The following is a 14,809-nucleotide window of genomic DNA, read 5'->3' on the forward strand; positions in this document are numbered from 1 at the left end:
CTGACGTTGATGTCTCTAGATTGGAACAACTGGTGGTGGATTTACCTCTTTCTGCCAGTGAACCTTCTGTTGAAGGTATTGCACAAGCTGAGATCCTTCAGGGGCCATATAGCACTAGTAGTGCCCAACTGGCCGAAGAGCAACTGGTATCCACTCCTCCTAGAACTGAAACTCAAGCCCAAGCGGATCCCGCACCCAAAACTGACACAGGTAGTACAAACTCAGACTGTGTCAGCTTCCTCAAGGATTCTGGATGCCCTAACTTTATGGACTTCATGAAGTTTGCGGCACAGAAGGGCGTAAGCATAGATCCATTAAACATCCTATTCATAGAGTCAGATAAGAGGGAGTCCACAATTAGACAATATGATTCAGCAGTAAAGAAACTAGCCAAGTTTCTAAAGGACTCTGAGGCTCACGAAATGACCACAAATCTGGCAATCTCTTTCTTTAGATCCCTATTTGAGATAGGTCTAGCCACCAGTACCATTACTATGGTAAAATCAGCCTTAAGAAAAATTTTCCAAATAGGCTTTAATATTAACCTATCGGACGCATACTTTTCCTCTATCCCAAGGGCATGTGCCCGTTTAAGACCGGTAGACCGTCCTCACACGGTTTCTTGGTTTCTAAATGACGTCCTTAAATTAGCTTCAGATTCTAATAACGATTCATGTTCTTACTCAACCCTTCTTAGAAAGACTCTATGTTTAGTGGCCCTGGCATCAGGGGCCAGAATATCTGAACTATTGGCTCTCTCCAGAAACCCAGGCCATGTTGAGTTCCTCCCGTCAGGCGAAGTCCTGCTTTCACCGGACAGGCAGTTTCTGGCTAAAAACGTGGATCCACAGAATAGGTGGACGACTTGGAAAATTCTTCCCCTCACGGAGGATAATTCACTGTATCCTGTCCATACTCTTAAGACCTTTATAGCCAGGACTTCTCAAACAACTTCAGGTCCTCTTTTTTTATTAGAGAGAAAGGAGGTACAATCACTTTAAAAGGCATCAGGCAACAAATACTTTACTTCATTAAACAAGCCAATCCGGATTCTGTTCCACATGTTCATGACATCCGAGCAGTTGCCACCTCTATTAACTACTTTCAGAATATGAACTTTGAGGACCTGAAGAAGTATACAGGTTGGAAATCTCCGGCAGCTTTTAAGTGCCACTATCTAAAGAACTTGGAGGCCCTTAAATTTCCAACAGTGGTGGCAGGAAGCAGAGTCTTCCCCGAAGAACAGGGTTGATAAACCCCCTTAAATTTCCCTTCTGTCAATTCTTTTCCTAACACTCTCTCCTACCTACCTGACTTGCTCGTACTCCCCACCAACCTCTTCCCCGGGCCGGGCTAGACCTGTCTATTCCGCCACCGGAGCTTGTAAATAATGTTAATATTTAGTTGGTAGAACTACAGTGGCCTTACCAGATATTCTGTACATAACTGTCAAGTTTATTCAGATGCCTATGGTACATTACCATATTATATTGTTGTATTAATGGTTTTAAGTAGGTTAAGGTCTAAATTTATTAGCTTTTAAGTAATATTGCTCAGAAAACTTCAGTATCAAATAGTCTTATATTTGAACTTTACTCTGGGTTTTATTAACCCCTATTGTATGAAGGTATGTGTTTAGCTTGGATGGAATTCTCTGTTATGTTTTCACCAGCATACACAGGTCGAACCCAGAAAAGGGATTTTGACGAAGGAAAAATCTATTTCTGGGGAGGACCTGTGTCACCTGGTGAACCCAACCCTTTCCTTTTCCTTTTACTTTTCCCCACCCTGGCCAATCCAAGCTTGAAAGGCTATTCCAGGAATGAAAGGAGCGGAGCGCGTGGGTATTAGTAGTAGTAGCAAGAGGAGATTGTGGTGAGGTTCGTTGTGACGGCTCCCACCGTGAAGGGGGATTTTGGAGAGGGAATCTTCTAAGTGGCAGAGGTCCTGTGAATTGTGGTCCTGTGAATTGTGGTTTCCACATCACCCCTATACTTATACCGACACCCTTAGGGGTGCTCGCGCTGAGGGTAGTAACTTCAGCATAACATGCTAGCTTTTTCTCTGGTATATCTAGAGTTTATTTATACTTAAAAAATGAGCTACAGGGATTTTTCACCGGGCGACACAGGTCCTCCCCCAGAAATAGATTTTTCCTTCATCAAAATCCCTTATATCAGACATGTTTTCCAGTCATTCAGTACATGATAAGACATGATACACTATAAAGACTTCTTTTGGTGGGTAAAAATTTGTCAAATGTTAAATAAGATTATTTATTTTTTAAACATTTGATCCTAGCCTGTGTGGTAGCTGGCTTTATATGTATGTTTGAGCTACCAGCTAACTCAGGTTTTGAGGTTTTGTTTTCCTTGGTTTTACCAGTAAATCTCCAATAAGCTATACTTATCCCAGCTTAACAAGATGAAATGTCAATAGAACAGCACCATAAATGTGAAATCGTACCTTATTTAATGACAGGCTTTACTAAAGTGTTATTTTTATGATACCATTAATTAGTATGTAAATTTCTCTGTTAGTCATATTTTTATTTGACACAAAAACATCATTTACCAGGAAATAAAACTATCATGCAGGATAAAAATGTAACATGAAACATCTCGTTTCCCAGCAAAGAAACATCTTGCTACTGGTTTTCCAGAATTACATAGTTTTATGGTATGTACTGTAATGTATATGATTTGCATCTTAATTTATAACTTCAGTGGTTAATATACTTCAGTCATTTGATTATAGAGGAAAGACCTGTCTTATCATCTTCCCTTCTAAGTGGCATTACAGTGGGGCCCCCGTATTCGCGTTCTCCAGATTAGCAGACTCACGCAGTCGCGGATTTCTCTGGACCATATCTACCCCTTATTCATGGGAAATTCACCTATTTGTGGTATTTCTGGGTCGACCTGTGTTCGCCGGTGAAAAGGTCCTTCTTAATACTTTTCTGATATAAATAATTTCCAAATATACCAGAGAAAGTTAAACCATTGGTATGCAGAGGTTACTACCCTCGCGCGAGCACCTCAAGGGCGTCGTGTATAAAGAAAGGGCGTGTGAAAGCCACTAAACACAGGTCATCTTCCAATTAGATTACTCCTTCGTCAACATATGAACACGGGATGTGCCGATACAGCGGTCTCAACCACACCGCTCCGACTCACCCAGTCCCCGCCCGATGCGAGCGCCATCTTACATCCTTCTTTTGGACTCGTGAGCGTAGTACTCGTTCGAATTGTGCCTGTATTTTTCTACCAATTCTGGATTTATTGCATCATGGCTGAAGCTCTACCTTCACCTGGACCAATGTTAAGTACCATAATTTCTGTTCTCATTAAAAAACAGCTTATGAATCGGTATTTTACACGTAATTTTGGGGTTATATGAGCATGGTACCGGCCATGCGCTTGCAACCGATCGTAAACAAAGCATGTTGGTTTCGGTCTGCCCCTACGTGTATTTTGAGATAGCTATTAGCTTTCTTTTTTAATGCCACATTCGATCGTTCGTCTCACAGGGTTTTTACTGTGCAGATTATAATTCAGTTTAATTACATGAGTTTGTACGTATTTGCACAGTTTATGATATTGGACCTCACGAGTCCCGTTATTATTATTATTTAAGTAGTCTTGTTTAAGCGAGGAAGAGGGCTCCTTTGGACAGTCAGAAGTAGTGCCCCCCCTCCTTTCTTCCCCCGCCATGGCTTGGGGAAGATATGGAAAAGGTGGAGGGGTAGATAATTCAATAAAAATTACCTTACGGAACTCCGTTCGCCGGAGATCCACCGACGGAGACTCCGTCTTATTAAAAGGTTACCATTAGAAACGTTAGTTGATTTTATCATGTTGTATGAGATGTTTTGTGCATCATCTCCGGCATTGCCTAGGTCGATTGGGAGCACCTCCCCCCGTTAGGCTTTCCGTTTTCTTGATATGGTACACATCCTCAGCTCCGGTAATATGGCTCCGGTGATGTACTTCACCGGAGATTAGCAAGATTAACAATAATTCTCTAAAAAGAAATATGGATTTACCTTGTTGATACGGTAGTCAATTTCTCCGGAGATCACCAAACCTCCGGGATATACGGAATAAAATTGTGAATATTTCTATTTAACGTACGTTACACTCTCCGTTTAATGGTGTTAGCTACGGCGAGACTTTACATGCATGCTAAGTTAAGAATACTTGCATGCTCTATTTCTAAGTTAGTTCAATAAGGAGAGTGGGTACTTATTTAAAATATTATATTACAGAAAGTCCGTTGCGCCTTCCAAGGATGTCCAGGGAATTTCAGTGATCCGGTGGGACATGACTGCTGCCGGTCCCACGCTCATTGCTCGATCTCCTTCATAGCTGAAGAAGGCCAGACCCCGTACATGATCTGGTTCCCGGAGTCTTGCGCATGGTGTTTTGAGTTGACCTCAATCTTGTTAAACGATGAGGTAAGATCAAGTAACAAATGGGTATACAATTCTTGATTGTTCGATTAATATAGACATATTTATAGTTTAATTGTTAGTCAATACGACCCGTTTATTCCTATCCCCTCTTACAGGCGGATGAGGAGAGTTTGAAGACGGCCAAGGCAAGTCTTCGACAGTGGGTGTCCGGATTCGGCCGTAATGCTCCACAAGGCTGTCCTTATGTGCTGGATAGCACTTTAGCTACCCGTCTGTTCCCCGGTTCTCCGTCGGCTGCGGTGAAGAGTGAAGTAGCTGCTCCGATTATAGAAGCCATTCGAGCGGCTATGGCTCCAAACCAGGAAGACCAACAACTGACGGGAGATGTGGCTGCTCTGGACATTCATCTAGAACTGATGGATGAGCAGGTGAGTGGCGTAGAGGTTCCGGCAGGATCCTTCATTTCTCCTACCCCCTCTTCTTCTTCCTCTTCATTTCTAGGTTTTGATAAATCTGTTCCTTCACCTTGGGAAGGTTCTAGGTCAGTCCGACCCAAGGTGAAGCCTTTGAAGGCATCAAAGCCTTCATCGAAGGCGTCTAAGTCAACTCTGTTGGCGAAATCAGCGTCGTCTCCGGCCCCTAGGCCATCGACTTCGTATGATTCATCGCCAGCTGCCAAGGCCCCTCCTCCTTCTAAAGGACAGAGGGGTAAGTCCGCTAAACCCAAGACGACGGAGCTTGACTTACAATCTGACCTCCTCGTGGACAAACTTTTGTCAAGATTTAGAGAGGTAGTGGATGAGAGAATTCCTCCTACTCCGGCTCCCACTACAGCCACGCAGTCGGTGACTGATATAGTGGCGGAGCAGCTAAAGCCGATCAGAGATATGATCGCAGGTCTGCTCCAATCCGGAACTCAAGCTGCTCCATCGGCAGTTCCGGATGCATCAAAATTACCGCCGTTCGATAAGAACAACCCTTGGCGGTTTGCCCTCCACGCTCCATACTTGGATGGCGCACTAACCCTTGAAGGTCTGGGTACTCGACCATTGTCAGATTTCGAGTTTTACCCAGAAGGACTCCAGTTTCCTTTCAATGGGTTTGTCAGACTGACGGAGAATGCATTAGTCAGAATGGATAAAGTTCCTAAGGAAACAGTTATTTTCCCGAAGGAACAAGCCCAAGCTGTCTGGGCTCGCATTATGACTGATTGGGGTTGTACAAATACGAAACTAACCCCACACAAAGGATCGTATACGATCTTTACAACTCCACAAGACATCTCTTCTCCGTTCATTGATAAGATCACGGAGCTTACAATTCAGGCAGAGAATGATGATCTGCCGATGCCGACTCTCAAAGAGACGGATGCTACCTCCCTCCACATGCCAGCCATTAGAGAATTTTGGCAGGATGTTCCGTCGACTTTCACAGTCGGAAAACTAGACGCAGACTGTGCGTCTTCTTTGTTTTCAGAAAGACTTCCGAAACTGCCGGATAACTTACTTAAGGCAGAGTTTGAGGCAAGATCAAGGTTGGCTAGGTCCATCAACGCAGTGACATCACTGGAGTTGGTGGCCTCCATATATAAAGAAGAGCAGCTTTTCAAGGTCTTAGCTAAGAGTCTCTTACAGACTTATCAGCTGGACCTTCATGAATTCATTGCAGCCAGGAAAAGCTGCAGGAAACATGTGTTAGCTGAGGCGACTATTAGGCACGAGCCTAATAGACTGATCAAATCTTCCTTCTGAGGAAAGAATCTCTTTCCTCAAGAAGAAGTAGACAAGGTGCTACAGGAGGCGGCCAGGACGAACCAAAACCTTCGAGTTCGTTGGGGTCTCTCTTCCAAACGGAAGTTCGACCCTACAGCGAAGCACCAGAACCCAAAAAAGAAACAGAAGTATTTTACTACTTACAAGGGGTTCCGTAGTCACAACGCCAACAAACAATCCTCCAGCCCAAGTGTCGAAACCTTCGACATCAAAAACCACTCAACCACAACAATTTATGATTGTACCCGCACCTCAAGGCGGACAGTCACCAGCCACAGCAACATGGATGTCTTCTCCGGCATTTAACCCGGCCTACGAAGCCACCGGAGCCTTTCGAGGATACCCTAGACAATCCGGTGGTAATAGAGCTAGAGGACAATTCCGCCAACGTGGCGGACCTAGAACCAGAGGCGCAAGGGGTGGTAGAGGATACAAGCCGACCCATAATCAATGAGAAGGACCGGGTAGGAGGGAGACTGTACCGGTTCAGAGATCAATGGACCTTCAGCCCTTGGGCACACAGTATTGTTTCCAAGGGTCTGGGTTGGAAGTGTAAGAAGGGGTCCCCACCTCCTCCGGTGAATTTCTTTCAGACACCTACACCGGATCTGAAAGAATACACCAAAGATCTCCTACAGAAAAAGGCTATAAAGAAAGTAAAAAGCCTAAAATTCCAGGGACGTCTGTTCACTGTTCCAAAGAAGAATTCGTACAAAAGAAGAGTAGTCCTGGACTTGTCCAAACTGAATTCTTACATTCTCTGCGACAAGTTCCGTATGCTGACTGTCTCGCAGGTACGGACCTTACTTCCCCGTGGGGCCGTCACCACCTCTATAGATCTTACAGACGCTTATTATCATGTTCCGATGGCAAGAAATTTCTCTCCCTACCTAGGCTTCCGCTTAGGCAGAAAATCCTATGCATTCAAGGTGATGCCGTTCGGCCTCAACATTGCTCCCAGGATATTTACGAAACTAGGAGAGACAGTATTGCAACAACTCAGGAACCAAGGAATAATGCTAGTAGCCTACCTAGACGATTGGCTCATTTGGGCGAAAACAGTAGAAGATTGCCACAAAGCAACAAACAAAGTAATTCAGTTCTTGCAAAGTCTAGGATTTCAGTTGAACTTCGAAAAATCCCGGCTACAACCAGCAAGTCAGTTCGATTGGCTGGGTATTCATTGGGACTTGAAAGAGCACAAGCTATCTCTTCCACCCAAGAAAGCCAAAGAGATAGCATTAGCAACGAAACAATTTATCAAGAACAAAATGATAACAAGACGAGCTTTAGAAAGAATTCTCGGCTTACTCCAATTTGCCTCAGTAACAGACGTCCTACTGAAAGCCAAACTCAAAGACATCAATCGAGTTTGGAAAAAGAGAGCAAAGATACATTTAAGAGACAAAGTATCTACAATTCCCTCCGTTTTAATAAAGAGACTACTCCCATGGACACAGTCCAAGAAACTGACCAAATCAGTTCCTTTACAAATCCCCCCTCCTCAAGTGACGATTCATACAGACGCGTCACTCAGTGGTTGGGGGGTTACTCCCAACACCAAATGTTTCAGGGAATCTGGTCACTCAATATGAAACAGTTTCACATAAATGTGTTGGAAGCAATGGCAGTGTTTCTAACCTTGAAACAATTGCATCACCACAAGACAAGTCATGTGAGGATAGTCTCAGACAATTCAGTGGTAGTCCACTGCATAAACAAAGGAGGTTCCAAATCACCCAGTCTGAATCATGTTCTAGTAGCAATATTTTCCTTGGCAGCAAAAAGAAACTGGTTCCTGTCAGCAACACATCTGGCAGGAGTAAAAAACGTTATAGCGGACGCTTTATCCAGAACCAAGCCTTTAGAATCGGAGTGGTCCCTAGACATGAATTCATTTCGGTGGATAACCAGACTAGTTCCAGATCTCCAGATAGACTTGTTTGCGACATGCACCAACCACAAACTTCCTTGCTACGTAGCCCCCAACCTGGACCCTCAGGCCTATGCCATGGACGCATTAACCTTAGATTGGAACCACTGGCAGAAGATTTATCTGTTCCCTCCAGTGAATCTTCTGATGAAGGTGTTACACAAACTACGTTTCTTCAAAGGATCAGTGGCCCTAGTAACACCCAACTGGCCCAAAAGCAATTGGTTTCCGCTCCTACTAGAGCTGAAGCTCCATCCCAGACGGATCCCACATCCAAAGTTGACACAAATAGTTCAAACTCAGACTGTGTCAGCTTCCTCAAGAGTAGTTCAAACCCTAACTTTGTGGACTTCATGAAATTTGCAGCTCATAAAGATGCAAATATCGATCCGGAGAACGTCTTATTCATAGAATCTGACAAAAGGGATTCAACGCTTAGGCAATATGATTCGGCTGTTAAGAAGTTAGCGGAGTTTATAAAGAATTTCGATATTCTTCAAATGACCCCAAATTTGGCCATTTCATTTTTTAAAACCTTGTTTGATAAAGGCCTAGCCGCTAGTACTATTACTACGATTAAGTCGGCTCTGAAAAAGATTTTTCAAGTCGGATTTAATATTAATTTAGCAGATTCTTATTTTTCATCCATTCCCAAAGCTTGTGCTCGACTTAGACCTACAATTCGTCCTCAAAAGGTCACGTGGTTTTTAAACGATGTTTTAAAACTAGCCTCGGATATCAACAACGAATCTTGCTCTTACATTTTTCTACTGAGAAAAACTTTGTTTCTTACAGCCATGGCCTCAGGTGCCAGAATATCAGAATTAGCAGCTCTCTCACGTAATCCTGAGAACTTAGATTTCCTCCCATCAGGAGAAGTACTGCTCTCTCCGGATAGGAGTTTCCTAGCTAAAAATGAAGATCCTCAAAATAGATGGTCTCCTTGGAAAATTATACCTCTACCTCAGGATACATCCCTATGTCCTGTGCTAACTCTTAAAGCTTTTTTAGCTAGATCCTCCTCATGTTCCTCTGGTCATTTATTTGCCAGAGAGAAAGGGGGTACTATCTCAATTCAAGGTATTAGACAGCAAATACTCTACTTCATAAAGCAAGCTAATCCAGAATCTTTTCCACATGCTCATGATATTCGGGCTATAGCTACCTCAATTAATTATTTTCAAAATATGAATTTTGATGACCTTAAGAAGTATATGGGTTGGAAATCTCCTCGGGTCTTTAAACGCCACTACCTAAGAAATATTCAAGCCTTAAAATTTCCCACTATAGCGGCGGGGAGTTTAATCTCTTCGGACTAACTTTCCTTACTTCAATTTCGTCCCATTCCTTATACTGTCACCTTTCTACCTGCCACTCTCGCCACGATGCCTCTCACCTCGGTAGATCAGATTCAGCCACCCAAGTATCATGCTTCTCCTTAGAATATCGTTCATTCTTAGATTGGGCTTAATCATACCTGAATATATTGGATTATGAAATGTATATGACTCTTTTACATTTTTGTTTTATGTATGCATATTTAGTAATTAAGTTATAATATAAGTTATATTCTTAAGTTTAGAAATTAAGATTTATGTATGCATATTTAGTGATTAAGCTATAATATAAGTTATATTCTTAACTTTAGACATTAAGTTCATATTCTACTGATAATTACTTAATGAAGATTGATCTATTAATGATGTTTTCGTTATCCTTATTATTAATTTCAATTCATGAGCTTGGAAGGCATTCTCTGGTATTTTTTCACCGGCGAACACAGGTCGACCCAGAAAAGGGATTTTGACGGAGGAAAAATCTATTTCTGGGGAGAGACCTGTGTCGCCCGGTGAAAAGGTCCTTCTTAATACTTTTCTGATATAAATAATTTCCAAATATACCAGAGAAAGTTAAACCATTGGTATGCAGAGGTTACTACCCTCGCGCGAGCACCTCAAGGGCGTCGTGTATAAAGAAAGGGCGTGTGAAAGCCACTAAACACAGGTCATCTTCCAATTAGATTACTCCTTCGTCAACATATGAACACGGGATGTGCCGATACAGCGGTCTCAACCACACCGCTCCGACTCACCCAGTCCCCGCCCGATGCAAGCGCCATCTTACATCCTTCTGTCATAGATTTCAGTAATGGCTTGGAAAGGAATGGGATGGGAAACAGGGTAGGGTTTCACCGGGCGACACAGGTCTCTCCCCAGAAATAGATTTTTCCTCCGTCAAAATCCCTTTTTTCTATGAGAAATAGCCTCAAATTCCTGGATTTTTTAAATCAATTTCATCATAAAATACACTTTTTGTAATAGAACTGTAAAACTAATTTGATATATGTACATGTTTACATCTAAGGCAAAACAATTTCAAAATGTGGAGACAAAGTGAAATCATTTTACAGTATGTATTACTATGGTATATAGAGTTATTGCATATACTGCACTGAAATTCAGACATAAATAAATTGTTTCAACAAGCTATACTGTATTTTGGTAGCATACCTGCGACAGGTGCAGAGGGCACTAGATAAGCTCCAGCAGGAACTGCAATGTTTTGTGGACTGGCTGTTGCAACAGGAGGAGCCATGAGTGGAGTCACACCCATTGAAGGTGTCATGAAATATGAAGCAGCAGAAATGGGGGGCCCACGAAGAGTTTGACTTGCCTGAAGTAATCTTGAGTTGGCTGCTAGATAGATATAAGAGAAAAAAAAAAACAATGTTTACAAAATGTTCATATACATGAGTACAAACCAGTGTAAGGTATTCTTGATAACATTAACCCTTTAATGCCGAAGGGGTAAAATAAAAATCGTCTCCTGTATGCCGGGGGAGGGGGGGGGGGGGGGAGGTCGCGGAGTGAGCACCGAAGCAGAAAAAATATTTTTTCAAAAAATCACAGTGCGCTTAGTTTTCATGATTAAGAGTTCATTTTTGGCTCCTTTTTTTGTCATTGCCTGAAGTTTAGTATGCAACCACCAGAAATGAAAAAAAATATCATTTTCATATATAAATAATGCGATACATGATAGCGCGAAAACAAAATTTCATATATAATTGTATTCAAATCACGCTGTGAGCAAAATGGTTAAAGGTAATGAGTTAATTTTTGTTGTTGTATTGTACACTAAATTGCAATCATTTTGGTATATAACACATTGTAAAACTATAAAAGCAACACAGAGAAAATATTATCACATGACGCATGAATTCGTAATGCGCGGACGTAAAAAAATGTTTTTTTCAAAAATTCACCATAAATCTAAATATTGTTCTAGAGACTTCCAATTTGTTTCAAAATTAAGATAAATGATTGAATATTACTATACTGTAAGAGTTTAAGCTTACAATTGCAGTTTTCGACCATTACGGACGAGTTACAGTTGAGCGAATGTCGAATTTTTTTATAGATTTTTTTATATGCAAATATTTCGAAAATGAGAAAAGCTACAACCTTCAATTATTTTTTGTTGTATTTTACATGAAATTGCGCACATTTTCATATATAAAACTCTATGAAACGCCTGATATGGAATGGAGCAAATATTACAAGAATGCGATGTACGCATTTCGGTGATTTGCAGCGGAGAATCCGCACGCGAAGGGAAGGAAAAGTTTTTTGTTTTTTTTTTAAATTCACCATAAATCTAAATATTGTGCTAGAGACTTCTAATTTATTTCAAAATGAAGATAAATGACTGAATATTACTAGACTGTAAGAGTTTTAGCTTTTAAATGCGTTTTTCGACCATTTCGGTAGAGTCAAAATTGACCAAACGTGGTTTTTTTTCTATTTATCGTGATTTATATGCAAATATTTCGAAAATGAGAAAAGCTACAACCTTCAATTATTTATTGTTGTATTCTACATGAAATTGAGCACATTTTCATGTATAAAACTTTATGTAACGGCTAATTTAAAATGGTGCAAACATTACGACAATCGGATGAAAAAATTTCTGATTTTTTTTGGAAGAGGTACCTCGCGGACGTAAGGAAAATGTTTTTTTTTTCATAAATTCACCATAAATCGAAATATTGTGCTAGAGACTTCCAATTTGTTGCAAAATAAAGGTAAATGATTGAATATTACTAGAATGTAAAAGTTTTAGCTTACAATTCCGTTTTTGGACCATTTCGATCGAGTCAAAGTTGACCAAAGGTTGAAATTTTGGCACTTATTGTTATTTATATGAAAATATTTCAAAACTGATAAAAGCTACAACCATGGAATGTTTATTGTTGTATTCTAAATGAAATTGCACACATTTCCATATATAAAACTTTATGTAACGGCTAATTTAAAATGGTGCAAACATTACGACAATCGGACAAAAAAATTTATGATATTTTCGGAAGAGTTACCGCGCCGACGTACGGAAAAAGTTTTTTTCATAAATTCACCATAAATCGAAATATTGTGCTAATATTGTGGTAGAGATTTCCAATTTGTTGCAAAATAAAGGTAAATGATTGAATACTACTAGAATATAAGAGTTTTAGCTTACAATTGCATTTTTCGACCATTTCGGTAGAGTCAAAGTTGACCAAAGGTTGAAATTTTGGCACATCATTATTTATATAAAAATATTTCAAAACTGATGAAAGCTACAACCATGAGTTGTTTTTAGTTGTATTCTACATGAAATTGCGCACATTTTCATATATAATACTCCATGTAACGGCTAATATAAAATTTGTGCAAAAATTATGTCAAAGTGACTAAATAATTTCTGAGATGTGTCGCTGAAGTTTTTTTTAGTGCGAGAAGAAATAAATTCGCGCTTACGCGCCTGGGTAACGATTGTAAACAAAACAACGCCTTGATCCGTGAGCTCCCAGCATCCCCTAAGGCGCGTGATTCAAAAGTTTTTGCCTGGTAGGCCGTAGGCCTATAAGTATTTTTTCGTGAATTTTTAAAAAACTTTTTATATCGACGTACCATACGTTCAATCAGCACCCAACAGACAATTTATGTTGATGTATAATACGTCCAATCGGCGTTTAAGGGTTAAACAATGTATTTTTATACAACACAGGTCTTTAACTGTCATTAAAGTTTCTTTATTAGCCGTTGGGTGTATAAATTATTGGAAATGAATGACTTTTACAGAAAGTTTGCCGATACCAAAAACAGGTGAACAGCACTATAATAATTTCACAATAGTATATACAATGAACCCCCTGTATTCGTGTTCTCCGGATTCTCAGACTCACGCATTTGCGGATTTCTCTCTGGAACGTTTCCCTGCATTATTTGAGGAAATTCGCATATTTGCAGTATTTTTCTATGAGAAATATCCACAAATTCCTTAGTAGGTTTTTCTTGAGTTTTAACTAACAAAATAGGAGGTTTTAAGCATTTTAATAGGGGTTCCAACTATTCGCAGGTTCTAACTATTCACGGGGGGCCTGGTACGCATCCCCCGCGAATACAGAGGGACCACTGTACCACTACAAATATGTACAGTTCCTTTAATGCAGACCCCAACAGTAAAATCAACCATATTACTGAAAAGAAAAAAAATGTCTAACCAGAGAACAAAGGTGTTCCCAACCTGGGTTAAGAAATGGTAGAACTTAACAGTTTATTGAGAAAAGGATTTGAATGAAAACCCTTAAAATTTATGTGCTACTAGAAGTACTATAGATGAAAAAGTCTGCATACGTGAGACTAAAGAATGAAAGATTAAATCTGTTGACATTTAGGTTGCATTGGCATGAGTATATAAATTGTGGCAGAATTGATTTCAGCGCTAAATTTATATGTACATTCATACGTAGTTATAGTGTGTATACTACTTATTATGCATACCAATTGGTGATCATGCCTTTCAGCATGTTTGAATTTGACAATATATCCTGTTTTTGATTCAGTGATATGGATATTACACACAGGCAGCATAAAAATGCAGTACAGTATAGTTAACTAACTACCATTTATGTCATTTTAAACCCTTACAACGTTGGCCTACTAGTAGTGAATGAACATTACCGCTTAATAAGAACTGTGGCTAATGAATGAGTATTGCAGTACAGGCAGTCCCCGGTTAACAGCGGTTTCGGCTTATGACATTCTGACGTTATGACACTTTTCAATTATATTCATCTCAAGTTATTTCCAGGTTTATGACACATGCTCCAGGGTTACGACACTTACAACACCGGTCCAATGGAAGAAATATGACTCCAAAAAGGCAAAATAATCAATATTTGAAGATTATTTTACGAAAAACGCAATAAAAATGCAGTTTACATAGTTTTAAATACAACCAAAGCATTAAATGTAAGGTTTTCTTAGGATTTTTGGAGATTTTCGATGATGTTCTCAAGAACGAAACCTCCTTCGTAAACCGCGGACTGCCTGTGAACATAATAAATGTAAAGATTATTTATTATAATTACCCAACTGACGTAAACTATGATCTGAAGCTGAAGTTCGAGAGTCATCAAATGCCCCAGCCATTTTTTCAGAGTCAAAATAGGCAGTTCCATTTGAATAGCTAGGAATCAGAACCTGCAAGTCATTGAGAAATCACAAGATTACAAGCATGAAACTACCATTATGTTTTATTACTTGCCTGTTTTCTAAGAATTAATCACAGCATGAATAATAATTATTAAGGTAGCTGAAACTTTTGAAAGAATAAGTACACTAATACATCCCCCTACAAAAAAGTGAG

At 40.1% G+C, this 14,809-nt stretch overlaps 3 protein-coding genes across 6 annotated transcripts in view; 2 read left to right on the forward strand and 1 right to left on the reverse strand.

Annotated features, from left to right (window-relative positions):
- Positions 1 to 14,809, forward strand: part of LOC135216140 (DNA fragmentation factor subunit beta-like) — a 259,118-nt gene that overhangs the window by 154,719 nt on the left and 89,590 nt on the right. The gene's annotated exons all lie outside the window — the stretch shown is intronic.
- LOC135216139 (probable RNA-binding protein 46) overlaps positions 1 to 14,809 on the reverse strand; it is a 115,446-nt gene that overhangs the window by 18,071 nt on the left and 82,566 nt on the right. Inside the window, exons 6-7 of one of the 2 annotated variants that reach the window (XM_064251224.1) lie at positions 14,532 to 14,643; positions 10,630 to 10,812 (exon numbers count right to left, since the gene is read on the reverse strand). In XM_064251224.1, the coding sequence (XP_064107294.1) occupies positions 10,630 to 10,812; positions 14,532 to 14,643 (295 nt within the window). Of the gene's footprint in view, positions 1 to 10,629; positions 10,816 to 14,531; positions 14,644 to 14,809 lie in introns of both variants that reach the window. The other variant, XM_064251223.1, reaches the window with a different exon arrangement.
- LOC135216138 (uncharacterized) lies at positions 3,933 to 6,324 on the forward strand. The gene is made up of 2 exons (XM_064251222.1): positions 3,933 to 4,456; positions 4,570 to 6,324. The coding sequence occupies exons 1-2, from the start codon at positions 4,391 to 4,393 to the stop codon at positions 6,163 to 6,165; spliced, it is 1,662 nt and encodes a 553-aa protein (XP_064107292.1). The 5' UTR covers positions 3,933 to 4,390; the 3' UTR covers positions 6,166 to 6,324.

The sequence above is a fragment of the Macrobrachium nipponense genome, chromosome 6 (genome assembly GCF_015104395.2).
Source record: "Macrobrachium nipponense isolate FS-2020 chromosome 6, ASM1510439v2, whole genome shotgun sequence".
NCBI lineage: Eukaryota > Metazoa > Arthropoda > Malacostraca > Decapoda > Palaemonidae > Macrobrachium > Macrobrachium nipponense.